At 42.9% G+C, this 19,244-nt stretch overlaps 1 protein-coding gene across 1 annotated transcript in view; it reads right to left on the bottom strand.

Moving 5' to 3' along the window:
• Positions 1 to 19,244, bottom strand: part of HYDIN (HYDIN axonemal central pair apparatus protein) — a 2,467,744-nt gene that overhangs the window by 1,863,873 nt on the left and 584,627 nt on the right. Inside the window, exon 12 of the mRNA XM_085640020.1 lies at positions 14,745 to 14,968. Within this exon, the coding sequence (XP_085496146.1) occupies positions 14,745 to 14,968 (224 nt within the window). The remainder of the gene's footprint in view (positions 1 to 14,744; positions 14,969 to 19,244) is intronic.

Raw genomic sequence — 19,244 nt, 5'->3', positions numbered from 1 at the left:
ATTTGCTCAAACGCTCCGTCCATCATCCCCTTTGGTATAGCTTTGTTCGCCCTAAGTTGGCAGGGTATGCCCAGACGTGGGTCCCTTGCTCACTTTGCCACTGGATTCAAGATAGCCTGGCTGATGAGGGTTATGAACCCGAAACCGGTCCCAGGATGCTGGTTTCTGGTCCAGGGAAGTCATGGCTTGGCAGTTCGGGCTGGACTGTTCCCATGAGGCACAGGGTCAGCCTGATTTGCATATGGCCATGTCTGGTGGTGGAGTGAGCTAAAGAATGATGATGGATTAAACCCAGATCAGTTGACTGGGGATGAGTGTTTGATTTGCTCAAACGCTCCGTCCATCATCCCCTTTGGTATTGCTTTATAAAGTATTACTGCCTTAAAGAAGGGAACGTACTAGGGCTAGAACTGCTGACCTGAAGGAATGTTCTCCATCTGTTTAAGCTAGCTCAGTGGACAGGATGCAGTTTTCAACAAGTTATTTACAAGTGAAAGTACAGGTGGAGGTAAGCCGGTTCCTTCGCCTATTGGGTACTGTGGGGGCTCAGGGATGGTCTCTTTCTGACGTTAAACGGGCATTACATCATGCCAGTATCAACAAGGGAGGGTTTTCCAGGGGGGAGGGGTGAGGGGGGGGGGGGCAAGTGAAAAAGTCCTCATAAGTTTGTCTCAGTTTTCCCTGTAGTTTATAATTTAGTGTTTGGTGAAGTTTTGGCTAGGAGTTGTCGTAGGGACCGTTTTAGAGAGATTGGTTTTTTAGGTGGAGGGATAGGAACGATGGGAAAGGTTAAGGCACTATGACTGGGTTGCCATTCTTATCCTGGAATGTCAACGGCCTGCGGGTGAAGGCTAGAAGACATAGAATCTTACAGTATCTGAAAGACTCCCCTGCACAGGTCATTGTCATCCAGGAGACACACTTACTAAAACACGAGGTCAGGGATATGCTGAAGAATTTGAAGTGGGTGGACAAATTTGTATGTACGGACCACAATGCCAACATACGAGGGATCCTTATAATATTTAAAAAACAGATTAGCGCTCAAATTTTGGAGCAGAAGGAAGATCTTAGTGGTAGATGGCTATTGATAAAAGTGCAGTTAGAAGGGTTAGTGTACACCCTAGTGGGTTATTATGGCCCGAATCAAGATGACCCGTCTTTCCTGAACAAAATTCAGAATTATCTGATCTCTTGTCAAGACCCCATTATTTGGGTGGGAGACTTTAACATAGTTTTAAATCCCATGCTGGATAAATCATCTAACTCAAGAGCAATAACACTCTCTAAATCTAGGCAAACCCTTATAGGTATAATGTCGAATCTGGGGCTGGTGGATGAATGGAGGCAGAGATCGGGCAGTATACTAGGGTTTTCCTTTCACAACTATAAATATAAATATAAGTCAAGAATCGATTACGCCTTTTTCAGTCATAAGTTGACAGACGGCTTGAAGAAGATATCATATATCCCCTCCCACCTCTCCGACCATTCGGCCATTTTTTCATTCTGTCTCATCATCAGCAGATCAGGCAAACCTCTTGGTCCTTTGATCGTACGATTCTGCTTGAAGAGGATGAAATTTGCTTCCTTGTCGCTGAAGTTAGCATATTCCTGGATATTAATATAAATTCAGCCTCAATAGTCACCGTATGGGAAGCATTGAAAGCCTTCCTAAGAGGCTGCATAACAAACAGAGCCTCGTATAGACGTAAGGTCTATAGAACCGCAGTCACTAATATAGAGCAGGAGCTTAGGCAGATAGAGCTGAAAAGAGTTCCACTCTCGGCAGAGAACCTGGAGATGCGGGCTGCCTTGAAGGTAAAGCTTGAAAATCTACTTCAGAAAAGGGTGGCCAAGAGATGGGAGGCAAGTAAGCTGTCATATTTCGAGTACGGAGAGTCCGCGGGTAAAATCTTGGCGTGGAAAATAAAAGCAGATCAGGCCAAAAAATATATTAAGGAAATAAAACGGGTAGGGGAAGTCAAGGCTAGATCTACTACGGCAGAAATAGGGGCCGCCTTTCAGGAGTTCTTTCAAAACATTTACAAGGAAGACATCGTGGATGACCTCACGGCTAAGGAGGCCAGAGAGGCATGGTTAGATGAGGCTCACCTCCCCACATTTTCCTCAGACCAGCGTGACCAATTGGAGAACAAAATAACAGAGGGCGAAGTCAGTACTGCCATCAAGCAATTGAAGCGAGCGAAAGCCGCAGGCCACGATGGCCTTCCAGGGGAAGAGTACAGTGCACTGGGTTCAGTGATAGTTCCATCTTTAACCACCCTTTTTAATGCTATATTCATGGAAGGCATGGCCCCGCCAGATTCGTGGAATGAGGCGACTATTGTGCTGATTCCTAAACCTGGCAAGGACCCGGCTGATTGCGGGTCCTATAGACCAATCTCACTCCTAAACAATGACTATAAGATCTTTGCGGCCATTCTCGCAGGAAGGTTAGGGAGTGAGATCGGGTCAATAATCCATCATGACCAGAAGGGATTTATAAGAGGGCGACAGTTGGCAGATCTCACCCATGATTTGGCTGGAGCAATTGACATCGCTACTTCATTCTCTCTCCCATTGGCCACTTTTACTCTGGACGCCACCAAAGCCTTTGATAGGCTCAACTGGCCCTACTTGGCCGCGGTTCTGAAAAGGGTTAACTTAGGAGAAAACTTCCGTCGAGCTATCGTACTCCTTTATAAGGACCCAAGGGCTAGACTTCTGGTTAATGGGGCCCTTACTGCGCATTTTAAAATCACGAGGGGTACCAGGCAGGGTTGCCCGCTTTCTCCCCTCCTATTCAATATATACATCGAACCCTTTGCTCAAATTCTGAGAGACAATGATAACATCCCCTCTTGAGTTTGGAGGATGGGTTAAGCGGATAGGACTTTATGCGGACGATATTATTGTTTATACAAACGACCCTGTGCAGGCTTTCCCCGTTATTATCAATAGAGCAAAGGAATTTGGGCGGATTTCTGGGTATGAAATCAACGAAGGAAAGACTGAGGTGATGACCAGGAACATTCCAAATTCGAATCTGGTTGTCGTCCCATCTATGCGCTATCTGGGAATTAAGATCACCCAGGAGATCGGTAAAATGACATATATTAATTTGGACCAGGTTTTCCGAGAATGTCGGGCACTATTAAAAGCCTGGGCCTTTCTTCCACTGACAATACTTGGGAGAGTTAGTTTAATAAAAATGTCCATCCTCCCCAAGTATACGTTTATTTTCAACACCATCCCTTTAGCCTTTGACCATAAGCAAATTCAAAAATGTCAGCAAGACATAAATTCATTTGTTTGGAATTATAAAGCTACTAGACTGGCCTGGAAAAAACTGAGAAGGAGGAGGGAGAAGGGGGGGCTTACACTCCCGGACCTACAATATTACGCCTGGGCATTTCAGTTATCATACTCCAGGATGTTGTTGAAATCTCCATCAAGCACACCAATTGGTAAAATGTTTAAGGTTATGTTGAACGGGGCAGATTTGCCCCCTGATGGTTTTCTTTTTAAATTCGGAGACCGGAAGTTCTTCAAGAAGGTGAGGTTAAAGACTCTACTATCATTGGCCAAAGCTTGGAAATTGATTAGAGAAAGGGTGGGGTTGCCATATTTTTCTAGGCTTGCCCCAATCTGGGTCTCCCCGGGGCTCCCTCCATGTTTAAGGGATAGTCTTGCAACACCTATCAGGGAGGCAGGGATAGTAAGTTGGGGACAGCTGTTAATGGATGGGGCGCTGTTGGGGTGGGAGGAGTTATATGAGAAGGTTGGCCCCACACTATCTAGATTTAAATACATGCAGCTTGTTAGCTGGTCCCGAGAACTGATTAAGAAAAAGATATACTCTGGGGGGAGCAGCCTCTTGGAGGAACAGTTGATAGAGAGACAAGAGGTGGGGAAGGAGGTAGCCTTTTGGTATTGGGCTATTCAGGAGGAGGTGGATGGGGACTTCACTCTACCTGATGAACAATGGGGTGGGCTCATGGGTATGCAGTGTGAGGATATATGGATAAGATCTTTCACTCTCCTGTATAAAGTGGTTAAGCCGGCTTGGTTGAGGCGGAACCATCTGTTTACCCTCCACCGAGCCTATTTGTCCCCTCAAAGGTTATCTAAATTTCAGCCGGGAAAAGCATGTAATAAGTGTAATCTCCCTGCAGCTTATGATGTTCACATGTTTATGGACTGTCCACTTATTAACACCTTTTGGGAGGAAGTAAAGTCTACTTTGGACGCCATCCTTAAGAAATCTATATCTCTTACTCTGCCGTTAATTATATTCGGGGTGGATGATAATATCACGGGGCAGGCAAAGAGTTTCCTGTTTTATGCAATCCTGTTGGCCAGAAGGCAGATCTGTAAATTTTGGGTAGACCAGAAGGCACCTTCACACGCAGGATGGCTAGACTCCATATATGATACATATAAGGTGGACATGGCCAGGACATGTAGCCAACGTAACCTCTCTTTTTGGAACTTGCTGGTCCAGTGGAAATAAAAGGCTCTGTTGAGTTGCCGGGGTTTTTTTTTTTCTTTCCCCAGGTCCAATGATTATGCCATCATACTCCAGGTGCCTTTGTGGTTCCTTCTAAAAGGCTTATTAAGTCTAGATGGAGTAGTGAGGAGTACCCTCTCATCCTTCTCTCTCTTCCCGCAATAACATCCCGGAGAGCGTCTTCCGCCGGTCTATATTTATTTGGTGTCCAGGTCTGGGATAGGAACAGTAACTAGTTCCAGACGACATCTAAGGTGATTGGCGCTGCTCTTTTTGGGATTGTGGGGCAGGCAAATGAGAACAAAAAAAAAAAGCGAAAATAAAGAAAAAAAAAAAGAAAGTACAGGATCAATAGTGAAACCTAGAGATTTGGCAAATGGAGCCTGGTATGGTGACATACCAAGATGTTTAGGAATATTGAGCCATTTTGTAACTGGTGGAGGGGAATCGCTGGAATAAAGTAGCAAGAATTCCAACTTGATATGGTTTATTCCTAGGGAAAAGTTGACCATTAAGTCAATCAGCTTCTCTGGGATGTTTTTCAAGGTTAAATTTGATTGGTTGAAAATGGTTTTATATAGGTGTGTGATGGCACTATATGGATGTATGGAAATGTCATTGTCCTGGAGCACCAAAGTCAGAGGTTCCATTTAGTTGAAGTACGAGAACGGCGCTTTAAGGCAACTCACAGTGGAAAGATGATGATTCGAATGAGTCAAGTGTTAAGAACTGATCTAATCAACAGGAAAGATTGTAACCAGTCTAGGAAATTCCTTCTAAATCAGTTCTAGAGAAAAAAATGTTCAGCAGGGAAGAGTGCTTGTTGGTGTAGAACGCTGACTCAATCTCAACAAGTCTAAAAGTCAGATTTTCCTACATCCATGATTTTAAGGATGTAATATAGAATTGAAAAGATATCTGTGTGAGTCCTGTGTTTTAATATGAAGTCAAATTGGGTTTTGTTTAATAAATTCTTGAAAATATGGGTATGCAGGTGTTTAGCAACAGCTTTTGCAATACTTTTTCACCGGAAGGGTGTTGTAATAACGGGCCTGAAGTTTGAAGTGTTATCCTGGTCTAGTTTAGGTATTGTGAGAGAGAGGGTAAGTAGGACAGACGTCAGAATAGAAGGAAGAATGCTTTCATCCAGAAATGTATTTATAATTCTGAATAGTGGATGAAAAATGCAAGCAGCACACATTTAGAGTACAGTGGTTGGCAGAGCGTTGTCAATATGCATTAAAGAATTGGTTGTGGTGATGATCTTTTGGAGTATTTATATTTATTGTTAGAAGTAAGACCATTTGGTGATTTATCTACCCGTCATGAGGAGCGGAGAGGGCTTATGGGAGAGCTGCTGAATTTTCACTGAGAAGAATTGGACAATGTTTTCAGCCCCGGTAGATGAACTGGAAATTTAAGATAAGAATGTGCAGACAGCCCCATAATTTATGAATATTTGTTTGGAATGTTTCACAACTCTACCATTGTCTAAATAGTTCCTCAAAAGCTCTTCCTTCTTCTAAAGTTGTCTCCTTTCTGCTGGAGAGGAAGGGTCTGGAGAAAAAGGCTGGCAGGGTAACAGTCTGAATAATATGAAACTTTGCAATAAACTTTGGGACCAAAAAAAAGGAAATGCCCTTAAAGATACTTTACTACAATTGAAATCCATGTAAGGTTAATCCAGAGAGACTGGAGTTCATTTACCCAATCCTGGCCGATTTAAGACAACAAGTTGCCTTCCCTGTGAAATGTTTTAGATCGGACATGTGCAGAGGTTCAAAAGAGGGGCCATGAACTTCGATAAAACAATGTTCAGCTCCCAGGAAGACTTACCTAAGTGAGGAAACCGTTTCATAAGAACTTCCGTAAAATCACAGAAAGAATAGAAAAAAGATACTGGTGTTAGACATTTTCTATAGGCAGTGATGGCAGCAAAATGAATTTTTACGGAACAAAGCTGGAGACCAGATTTTACAAAACAAAGGTAAAGTACTTTAGCTTCTGGAGGCACCGTCAGGTTAGGTTTTTTAAATTCGTTTTTTTTGGAGGTACCAGGTAACTTCTACCCCTTTCTGCCTTTTTTTTGAGTTGTCACTTTATTGCGGTATTCTTCATCCAAACAAATGGATGATGCACATATTGAGTGGAGGCAGACTTTCAGGGCTTGATGTCATACCATTAGCAAATGTCGATGCAATATAGTCATTCTGCTAATGACCATTTGCTTCAAAATCGAGCTCACACATGAGGGCTCTCCACCCTTCTATTAAAGCATTTGTCACCAAGGTTTGCATTGTGCAAACTTTCTGAAAAGTAATGTCTTAAAACACGTTCTTCTCTTTGATCCCTCAAGAAAGAGTTAGGGAGTTGTTGTTAGTTAACATAATGTGTTCATTTTCACTTCTCTGTCAATTCGGATCATGGGTCTTGTAGCCATTCCTAAAGAGGATTCATATGCAGAAAAGCATTAGGAAGAATGAAAATGAGTGCAGCACAACAGACAAGATCCTTGTCTCGCTGTTAGGAGAGGAGTTTTTTTAAGAAGCAGAATCTCTTATTGCACAGATTGCTCTTAATTTGAAACATCAGGAACCTCCTGTTCTATTTGAACACTGAGGTATACAAATCTGCATCCAGGAGGTCTACAGATTGCATTCAGTTTCCCAGATGAAGATATGGCAAGATGTGGTGGAGAACTACCATCATGAACTTTCCTTGTTCACTCACTACACGCCTGAGATTGGTGGACACAAGATTGGTGTACCTTTTTCATTAAGGAGCAGAAGTAATGTGTAGCTGCACTCTTTTAGTGTTCAGTATTCCACTCTAAGGGCTTTTTTAGAGAGGAAGAGGCTTTGTCCATCAGCTGGTCCAGGGCAACCCCTCAACACTTTTAGTGTTTTGTTGGGGGAGAAGAATGGAATCTCATTTTGTATTGACTTATAACAATATTGAGCATCCAGCTCTCTTTTGTTATACTCTGCCACAAAAGGAAGATATGGAGTGCCACTATTTGTAGAACAGACCTTGTCCACAACCAAGGAATACTGTTGGTGTCCCTTACATCTGGGCATCTTTTGCTTCTGAAAATACTGTTTCTGGGTAACTTGTTGTTGGTGTTCTCGGCAAAGAAATCCAGCTGTATCTTTCTTCTGGGAATATGGGAGTGTTATTTACCTGTAATTAGAATTGTGGAAAATTCTTTGTGTTTCTCTAGGTCAACAGACTTAAGAGTTTTTATTTGTCTACCTGTGCCGATTTTCTTGTCCAAAATTATTTGCTGGCCCTGCGAAGAGTGATGTCATGTGAAACCAGGAAGAGTAGTTCACTGAAAAGCCATTACAAATGTCTTTGGTTGTCAAACTTGCAGAGCCCTTGACAGTACTTATAACAGGGTCAGAAATCACAAAGCTTCCTTCTGGATGCCCAATTCTCACTGGGAGCATGTTCACTGAAGAGGTCTAGAGAGGTTCAGAACTCATCTCAAGAGAATGGTGGAACAAGAAGTCCTCAAAGAGGTAGCTTGCGTCGGGCAGACTTTCTACACTTTGTCATCCATCTTCCTACTTTCTTTTTCTAGATGAGCAGAAGTGGGTCACATAAATCTATGAAAAATACCAATACTGAAGAACTACCATTAAAGGAAAGCAACTTTATCTTCTCTAGTATTGGATGTTTCACAGAGTCACATGATGGAATCAGAACAACAGGCAGAAACGTAAAACAATATCAGCATAATAATAGATGGTAGGTAATCAACATATGGCTCTCCTTACTGAAATAGACATCATAGTACAATCGGCTGAGTCTGCAAACAGAAGTGGGGCATACAGATATGCCTTTGCTGCCATCTCACAGCTCTGCATATGTCCACCAATGATACTTCTGTGAACTTGGAAATTGAGGTTAACACACTTCTTGAACAGAGTGCTATAACTGGGTCTTGAACCGGTTTACCTGTTTTTGCTTGACAAAAGGTTGCAGCTGCAGCTATCTAGTGTGCTCTTCCTAGTTTAGAAACGTCATGTCCTTTGTGTGGATTCCTAAATGCCACTACTAACTGATCAGACTTTCTAATGTCTTTAGTCCTGTCAAGGTAGAATCTAAGACATCTTTTAACATCTAGAGTATGCAGAGCTCTCTCTGCCATGTTGTATGGATTTTAAACGTACGTCTTCAGTATCACTGGTTCATTACGATTAATGTCTGCAAGAAGTTTTGGGATAAAGCAAGGGTAAATTAATCGAGTAACTCTGTTTTTGAGGAACTTGAAGAAAGGTTCTTAAATTATAAAAGCTTGAATTTTAATGACTCTTCTTGCAATTGTCAATATCCAAAGGAAACAAAATGCTCCATGACAAATATTTAATTCCTTGTGTAAGCAAAGGTCCCCGACCATGGTATTGAAAGCGCATTCCACTACAATCCTGGTAGTTCATCACTTCTGACATAAGTCAGACATTTGCAATTGTTTTTGAAGCAAAGAGAAAGATTTTTGGCTTACCTCAGTTTTGAAAATACTGTGTCGACCTGGCCTTTGTTTAACTTTCATTTGTGGCAATTTTCCGAGCATTGGTTCAGTGAGTCTGTCTAGTGGTTGTCTTCCCCTGGCAAGTGTTCTGCTGTTACTGAGATGTGTGGCCTGATTTAAAGTTTGGCACACAGGAACACTGTCACAAGTATACAGACATCCTGTTCGCCTTATTACTTGTACATTAAGACATAATGAATCAGGACCAACCAGGTGACAAAGGTGCAGAAGTGTCTGTGGTACATTTATTGCAGGCACTGCAGGAGTGTGCTAATGAGGGTAGCACCACTGGTGATGCAGCAGGGCGTGCCTTTTATAGTGGCAGCTGTCTTGGAGTTAGTGGCTTCCATCATTTTTCAGGGACTCTTTCATAATATTCGGCCATCATACTTCAATCTCTAACCAATTCTAACCGGACCACTATCATCAATGAATCTGTATGCTAATCCTCTTCCTAAAATGGCTCATAAGTCATGTCTTACTGCAATTGACAAGATTCTGTATCCTCAGAATAGCTTGTAGAACTTATGTTCTTTTTTCTCAAGTAGGTCTTCCATGAGTGATGTGATTGGGTATTCATCATTTTCGTCATATTCCTAGTTTTTCACACTAAATTGTGTGGGGCTCTATGCTGGTCTGAATTGTTCTTCATCCACTGATCGTTCCAAATCCAATAACTTGTTTGGAGACTGAGATGATACTTGACTAGGTGATGTATGCTCAGGAAAAATAGTTGATGAACTCCAGTTTTCGAATGTATAGTTATTGATGTAGTCAACTGTACTTTTGTTGTTGACTGGTATATCACCGATGGTTGAGTCAGTTGTCAATAAATGTTTGGTCGCCATTGTTGATGGTGCAGTCAGCACCAGTTAGAGTTGACAATATTACTTTGTAGGCGGCGATTTACTTGTGAAGGAGTTGTCCATTAATGGGGTCATCAATAGTGTCTGTCGCTGATGGTGGTACCATAGATGTTGTAATCAACAGTATCTTTGATGGTTCCTGAATGATTTGTTTTGTCACTGATGGTGCCAACATCATTGAAGATGACGGAAGGCTGAAGGTGAATAAGGTAGCTTCTATGTTTAGGAATGGAGAGAATGAGCCAGAGTGGGTGAATCTGACCTCTTAACCCCTTCAGTGCCCATGACGAGATGGTCTCGTCATGGAGCGCGGTTGCGCTGTGCCCATGACGAGACTATCTCGTCATGAACCCCGCCCGCTAATGCAACGCCCGGCACAGGGCGGGGAAAGGGCGGGGCACTGAAGAGGTTAAGAGTCAGTGGCGCCAAATGTTGTTGTGGCTTTTTTACAGCATGACATGCCTCAGGGGATGGACTGGGCTGTCTAACACACCACTTCTCCATTTTCTTTTACTTTTTCTTGGGTGGAGCCTAAGAAGTAAATTGCACCTCTTGCAGATGAGTTTCAGAAAAGTGTTTTTTTCCTCAAGCACTAGACCTTTTCTTGGGCTTGTGCAAGACTTTGTAGAAGCATCAGATACTTTATCTGAAGCAATAGGGTCCTTGACTTTGGACTTTTGTCAAAATATTAGGAGTCTTTTCATCACTGTCTTTCAGGGTTTTGGGGGACATTTTCTACAGTTCTTACAGTCTTTTGTGTTATGTAGAAAATAAAAGCAATAGATGCATTCGTTGTGAAGCTCATCAGAGAAAAGACTCTTTTGCTACAGGAACCACAAGGTCTAAAAATAACTTTTTTAATGAAAAAAGTGTATATTGTTAGAAGTAAATCTGAAGCAAATTTCCAATGAAAAGTCCGCTAGGAATCTTTAAATGTGATGGAAAGATCAAGTTCAAAACATAAATGGACTGAACTAAAATAAATTGAGCAGAGTTCCAAGGGACTCCTTTCACGCAACACGTGCAGTAGAAATCTGAGGGATGGTGTACTCTGCAGGTTGTGGTTTTCAATCTGCTTTTACCTAACTGGTTGGAGTCTGGTCTTTTTAAATTATGGAACTAGGTTACTCAAGTGGCAGGGTTTACCACCTATAACATATGTTTAACATTAAGCTGCTATTGTAATTATACTGCTGGACTCCTAGCTATGAAGGGATGATTCGAGCATGTGAATCGTTGAAAGATTCAATACTGCAGAAAACATTAATCTCTTACATCTTCTTACAATGCAAGGCATCAGGAATCGCATCTCAACATTAAAGGCACCAGAGGAGACGCATCCACCCCTGCCCCATTCCAAGACAGCCACTGAACAGCGGTAAGTATCTTAGGGTTAAATATGAAGTCTTTAAAAGCTTCAAAATGGAAGCCTTGACTCAAATTCCTGAAAGGCGAACCGGGTACAACAGAATAAGTGAGGGGAGGTCTTAGGATTCACAATGGAGGGGTGATGGCTCTCACCTTGCTGAAGCTTGTGGACCGCAGGAGCACTTGCCCCATGTCCAAAAACTTTGTTCCATGATGCGCTCCCTCCCTAGACCCAAGTCTTCAGTAGGTGTTAGAAATGGGGGTCTCTAGTGGACAATGGCTGGCGCCAATGTCCAAATAGGGACCCTTCTTCCTAAGTCAGGGCAAGTGGGCTACCCCCTTTGACAACCCCTGCTCAACCTTGTGGTAACGTAGCACTAGCAGTTAGGCCTATCTCAGAGGCAGTGTGTGAAGCATTTATGACCATGCACAATAAGGCAGTAACGACACCACAAAAGGACACAACTTAAGTAGGTATAGAAAAATAATATCTTTATCTAAGGTTTAACTCAAGACTCTCAAAGCGTTTTAACAAGCTACAATGCACGTAAACCAGAAGGGACTCAAAAAGGCAATAACGTATTCACCAGACGTGACACTGACTGAGTTCAAGGCCGGGGCCTACGCGACCCGTTGCGCACCAGATACCTGCAGTTGAAAGGGGAAACAGAACGCAGCTTCTCGAAGAAGCGGAGACGGTGACAGGTGAACTCCCAGCGACCACAAGTCTTGGCTGCAGGGGTCCGCAGCGTGCACCCACAATGATTCGGGCACTCAGGGACAGGCGGGCTCTCAGCGGCAGCAGCACGCGGCTGCGGCGGCCCGGGCTGGTGGTGGCGAGGACTATCGTCTTGCAGCTCCGTGGCGGGCCCCCAGCGGCAGCAGCTCTCTCTTAACTGCTGCGCCCCACGAGACGATAGCGACAATCCTCGACAATGGTGAACAAGATGCGGGCACACAGCGGTGGCAGCTCTCCCTTAGCTGCGACGGCCCACAGGACAAATCACGATGAGGCAACGTTGGCAAAGGTGCGAGCGCTCAGCGGCAGCAGCTCTCTCTTAGCTGTGGCGGCCCACAGGACAGATCCCAATGATGCAAATTTGGCAAAAGTGCGGACACTCAGCGGCAGCAGCTCTCTTAGCTGCGGCGGCCCACAGGACGAATCACGATGATGCAAAGTTGGCAAAGGTGCGGGCACTCAGCGGCAGCAGCTCTCTTAGCTGCGGCGGCCCACAGGACAGATCACAATGATGCAAAGTCGGCAAAGGTGCGGGCACTCAGCGGCAGCAGCTCTCTCTTAGCTGCGGCGGCCCACAGGATTGAGGATGGTCTCGACCAGGCTGGCACAACGGTGGGCACTCAGCGGCTACAGCTCTCTCTTAGCTGCAGCGGCCCACACAGATTCAGCCTAGGTTCTGAAGGTTCAAATTCAGGTGGGCTCTCAGCGGCGACAGCTCTCTCTTAGCTGCAGCGGCCCACACAGATTCAGTGAAGGTTCCGAAGGTTCCGAAGGTTCAAATTCAGGCGGGCTCTCAGCGGCCCACACAGATTCAGCGAAGGTTCCCAATCCGCGCTCCGAACAGTAGAACTAGAGGCTCCGGATTACTCGACAGAGACCTCACCTGCAAGCAGAATTCCTCACACAGGAATTCCGACGGCTGACGGAGTGAAGTCTAATGTCCCTGAGACTTCGGCAGGAGGTGCTCTGGATTCAGGCCCCTGGGTAGTTTCTTCAACAAGCTTGGTGAAAGTCTCAAAAGTCCTTTCCTCTGTTCACTCGGACAGAGTTTTGTCTTGACATCCAGAAGGAACACACTTAGACAAGGTTCCAGCGCAGCGTTTTATACCTAAAAAGTCTTTGTTCTCTAAAGCCACAAATCCTTAAATCCAATCAGAACCAGTTCGGTGGAGTCGGGGAGCACTTGGTTTACGAGGCGACATCCTGCCCTTTCAGAATGCGGGTGTCTGCTATCAGACGCCCAGTGGGGGGGTGGAGCCATCATTCACCTTGCCAGGCACGGCCTTGCTCAGATCAAAGAGTCACCCCTCCCCATGCTCTGTATACCGATCTCTCTCACCAGCCAGGCCTGACCCAGCTGGCCCTGCTGCTCCAAAACCAGACAGCCAATACACATACTAGCAAAGCCTACAGGAAAGCTACGGCAATTAAATACCGCGTTTCCAGAAGAGCCATTTTCGAACATGGGCTATATAAATGGATTTTACTAAAAGGTGCATCTCAATGTCCTGAGCATATACATATCAAACTCGAAGTTCCTATCAGGTTCTGGGGGTCAGATAGGATTCTAGAAGGTAATCGTCAACCTGCTCATTCTGGCCTATGAGAACGGATAGCTTCACGATAGTAACAGTGAAATGGAAGGTAACTCGATATTAGAACATGCAACACAGACCTAGGCATTATGGTTATACTAATTCATACAGTCATCTTTACATGGGGAGCATTCGCGCTGTGGCACTGATTAGCAGTGGCACAGCGCCCAGAGCATCTAAATCCAGCCAACATAAAAGATAGGAAGCGAACAGAGGAAGGGAGACCCACGCCATTGATGCCAGGTCTAACAGTAGGGCATCTCCAAGCAAATGTAACACTTCTCAATGGAGCATGAATCTAGAAGACAGACATTGTGCTCATCTTTCCCAGACTTATTCCATCCACCTGAGGGGCTCTTCTAAAAAATGGCAACATAAAGGGTCTGTGCTAGAATGAGGTGAGGTAAAGAGTTAAGATATTGAGGGGGGAAAAAGGCTGTTTCCTTAGGAGAAAGATGCCTGCAATGAGCAGACCCACCCAAGAATCATATGGGGACACATAACTTATGAAAAATATATATTTAGTCAAAAATAGGCCTTCGAAAAGGTCGAAGTATTAAGGAACCCTTATGTTAGCTAGTTTACAGTTTCTTCGAAGTTACATTTTCCTTTTATTGTAAATGTTTTTTAAACAACTGTAAAAACAGTGGTGTTTTAAGTCAGATGTACTGCTTGACTGATTCGTTTGAGTGGATATTTATTCTAAAATTATAAATAAAAGTAAAGAAAATGGGGCCTGTTCTGGGTGTGTTTTTTTACTGTTTATGGATATTTGAGAGAATTGCCCAATAGGGAACACTAGTGCCTAGTCTTTAAACTTGAGATTTAGTGGCATTTTGCCAGACATTTTCCAAGCACAAATCTGCAACTTCTTGAACCACAGTGTCTTTAGTGAAACCAGTATGAAAACCTTTTCATACAAGATAAAAATCCATAAGGAGTAGAATAAAAAGAGAAAAAAAGTAAAAAAGTACCTTATGTATATTCGTTCCCAAGATTCTCTGTTTCCTAGAGTGGAAAAATATGAGTTGCGCTATAAATCTGTAAAAAAGATAAAGTCTATAGGAACCTGTTTTTTTATTACAGAACTGTCCAGGATAGGTCTCTGCACTGCAATGAACTACCTTACCAGATGGTGAAGCTGATGGGTTCTGGAGATCCGTCAATTTCAAATTTAAATTGCTCATTGAATTCTCCTAGAATAGTGGTACTGAAGGCAATCTGGATTGCTTGGTGCCCTCCTGGAAGAACTATTCCCTCATTGGGGTCAAAAGTGAAACTGGAGCCCAGAGCCGTTGAAGGAGGAAGGAGAGTGAAGATGGCATCAATACTTCCTTTGTTAGTCAAAATCACCTGCACCAAACAGTAAAATCATAATACGTCAGGGAAGTTACTGGCAATTGTTCAACAAGTGAAGAAAGACAAGTTTCAAATGCTACCAAAGGAGTCACATTATACAACTATCAAATGGCCCAAGAAATAACATATTGTGATCATGGAAAAATAGTTAAAATATGTTCCTTCTATTAATTGAGTATGTGCATTGTACTTTCAGATATTTAGAAGGCATGAGTCATTCACTAATCAAAAGATACAGCTTGAAAGTTATCTTTTTTTGTTTTCCAGGCAATGAGGAGGACCTTCAAATCAATTTGAACTGAATGGGCTCATCTTTAATCGGGAATATACTAATGCTGCTCTAATGCCACTCATGTAGCTCAGTTTTGAACCCACTACAGGTTTTGTGCCAATACCGTATACAGTTTGTTGCAATCTGGACATAATAAAGGCTAAGATAAGCTGTGCTTTAAGGGCATGCTAGAGTAATCGGGCCATTTTAATTATTTTGCATTTGTGTAGATGGGTTACATTCACCACTGCCTCACTGATCACATCAAATTGGAGCCTGTATCTGATCCTGTTTAGCCACAATGTTCCTCCAAATAGATCTGTCATGAAACATGATTCTTCACTTAAGGTTAATTGCAGAGTTTTACTTTTGGTATTCCTGAATAAGTGAACAGCAATGTGAGGTCAGGGGACATTCACTCACTCCTGCACTGAAGAGATCCACTATGACCACATGTTAAGGCATTAAAATGTAGACTGGAAAACAAATCTTTACAAACCTACTTGCACTTTGATCTTTGAGTTCAAGCCCAGGATAAATAGTTCAACAAACAATGGCTTGTTAAAAAGATTGTAACAATTATTTAGGCAAACAGCTATACAAGGCTGGCAGAATGGCAGAACATAGTTATCAGACCCTTTCAGGAGCCTTACATTCCCATTTAAAGTACTTCAGTACTAGTAAGGTAGATCTAGCCATTGGGTATCAGTGAAAAGTAAATACCAGAGAAAACCATCCTTTTGGTTTATGTGCTCACAGTGGAAATAAGGTTTACGGAAAAATGCAGGCTGAATCTCCTTTGCACTCTGGGGAGAACCAGAGAACCATGTAGGCTTAGAGATGCAGCTTTTTGGGGGTTTTCTGTGATATGTTCCCGTCCTGAGCACTGCATGAATGCAGGGTGTCATTTTTGTTCCACCTTTCTTATAAAGATAGTGACCGCCCCTCTGTGCACATAGTTACACATTGAGATTTTACTGGTTGTGTGATTATCCCAACACATCCCTTAAGGTGCTGCTCACTTAATAAGAGTATTCTTCTTGTGAACAACCTGCTAATACAGTATAGCACGACACTGCTCAAGGCATCTGCTCGTCACTTGCAGATGGATGGTTAGACCTTTCAGAGCAGCATACTGCCTGTACATCTAAAATAATCTGCCACCAGTGCTTCTCCCTACTTTGTGCACTCACCGTGGTCTATTCATTGATGGCATGGCAAACAAGCACTCTAAAGTTATAGAATTCAACAAATCACACGAGTGCATCCATTTATTTGTGATTTTTATATATATATATATATATATATATATATATATATATATATATATATATATTCACATAAAAAAACCATAGGTTTCACACATGTTATAGTTAGCTGGACATTTCACTCGTGAAAAACCATTGAAATTCCCCCGTTATCGTTAGTGCAGGCAACTATAACTCACGCGACCGCAATCCTCTGCTGATGACGTCAGATATTACATCACTGTATTTAGACACTTATTTACCCATGTCTTCTTCCATTAATCTTTAGCTATACATATATTACAAATATTTATTGTTCAGAAAGACACACATGTCATCAGTGATGTAATATCTGACGTCATCAGCAGAGGATTGCGGTCGCGTGAATTATAGTTGCCTGCACTAACTATAACGGGGGAATTTCAATGGTTTTTCACGAGTGAAATGTCCAGCTAACTATAACATGTGTGAAACCTATGGTTTTTTAAGTGAATTTGCAAGGTTTTAAATGCTAATTCCTAACTATAACGTGTGTGAAACCTAAGGTCCTATGGAAAAATGCATGGGGAAAATGCGTTTTGGGACCCCCCCTTTTTCTCAGCCCCCGCTTGACGAATACCCCCGAGACTTTCAGGGAAGGAGCGGAGCGGAGCGGAGCGGAGCGCCCCACCTATTTTGAAAATTTCGCGAGGATTCGTCAATCGGCGCCAAAGTTATTCCAAATAGAATGTTGCGGATTTCCTATGGAAACACGGTCCTAACTATAATTATCTACTGGCGACCGCCAGTAGATAATATATATATATATATATATATATATATATATATATATATATTCACTGAAAAAACCATAGGTTTCACACATGTTATAGTTAGCGGAAATTTTACTGATAAAAAACCAGTGAAATTCCCCCGTTATAGTTAGTGCAGGCAACTATAACTCACGCGACCGCAATCCTCTGCTGATGCTAATACTGTATTTAGACACTTATTTGCCCATGTCTTCTTCCATACATTTTTAGCTATACATATATTTCAAATATTTTTTTTTCATAAAGACACATATGTCATCAGCAGAAGATTGCGGTCGCGTGAGTTATAGTTGCCTGCACTAACTAGAACGGGGGAATTTCACTGGTTTTTTATCAGTAAAATTTCCGCTAACTATAACATGTGTGAAACCTATGGTTTTTTCAGTGAATTTGCAAGGTTTTTTAAATGCTAATTCCTAACTATAACGTGTGTGAAACCTATGGTTTTTTCAGTGAATTTGTACGGTTTTTTAAATGCTAAGTTACTTTACGCCATTCGTGGCGTGCGCGCCCACTTAACGCAGTTCGTTCCGTGCGCGCACCGTGCGCGCACGGTAAGCACGCGGTGCGCTTCGCGCACCGCGCGCCCACTTTACGCAGGATGGGCCATGTACGCACGATGCGCTTCGCGCACCGTGCGCACATGGAGGACATATGATGCACTTCGTTTTGAAAGGTAATATTTTAATTTTTCGTAATTTTTATAAGCCATGCACAAATGGTGCCCTTCGGGCACCATTTGCACACGGGGTGGAGAGAGTGTTGTTAATTTTTTTTTTTATTATTTTTGTTTAAAATATTGTGGTTTTTCAGACCATAATTAAGCCCTGCACATTTGGTGGCCTACGGCCAACAAAAGCACAGGGGGTGGGGTATGTGTGGATAGTGTTTTTTTTAAATATTTTTTACCGTACGCGTACGGTAAGCGTAATCGGCGAAATTAGCGAAAAAATAAAAATTGCATTCTTGGCCTTGGGGGGTCTTTGGGGACTCCCTCAACATGGCTATGTGTGTGGGAGCTGTCTAAACAGCCCCTTTACATGTTTATTGGTTTTATTTAACAGCCTAGCTCTCAGTGCTAGAGAGAAAATGGCGGCCGCCGCTTCCTGGTTTCGGCTGTTTCGAATGTTTACTAAGATCTAAGAGCCAATCAGAATCGCGCTCGCGCACGCCACCGTACGCGTACGGTAAGCTTACGGTAAGCGTACCGTAAGCTGGCTCAGATATATATATTGATTTAAAGGCTATTTTCTCAGAATCTACTGAACAGATTTACACCAAACCTACAAAAGGCACTTCCTTGACCTGAGGACTACCTCTCTGCCAAATTTCTAGTAATTCTGTTCAGCCGTTCGGGCTGTAGCCCTGTCTAAAGGTCCTATGGAAAAGTGCATGGGAAAAACGCGTTTTGGGACCCCCCTTTTATCTCAGCCCCCGCTTGACGAATCCCCCCGAGACTTTCAGGGTAGGAGCGGAGCGGAGCGCCCCACCTATTTTGAGAAATTCGCGAGGATTCGTCGACCGGCGCCAAAGTTATTCAAAATAGAATGTTGCGGATTTCCTATGGAAAAGGGGTCCTAACTATAACTACCTACTGGCGACCGCCAGTAGGTAATATATATATATATATATATATATACACATATACATATACATATACACACACACCACACGTTATAATAAATAATGAATGCATAGAAGACTCAACAAGAGCTTAGATTTTGCTCATGCATCTGATCAGTCTATACGTTTCAGCCAGTTTCCAGTCTCCTTATGGGTCATCCAGCTTTCATGAGGACCAGCAAGATCCTACCTGTATACATTGAGTCCTAAGGTAAGGTTTTTTGTACACACACGCACGTGTAAGGCATACTTTCACTCCATGCACAAACTCACATATCATGAATCTCACAATTACTGGAAAGAAGCCTCATTGGACG

The sequence above is a fragment of the Triturus cristatus genome, chromosome 12 (assembly GCF_964204655.1).
Source record: "Triturus cristatus chromosome 12, aTriCri1.1, whole genome shotgun sequence".
NCBI classification, from domain to species: domain Eukaryota; kingdom Metazoa; phylum Chordata; class Amphibia; order Caudata; family Salamandridae; genus Triturus; species Triturus cristatus.
Note: the sequence above shows the minus strand (reverse complement) of the source record. Positions and strands in the feature narration are given on the sequence as shown.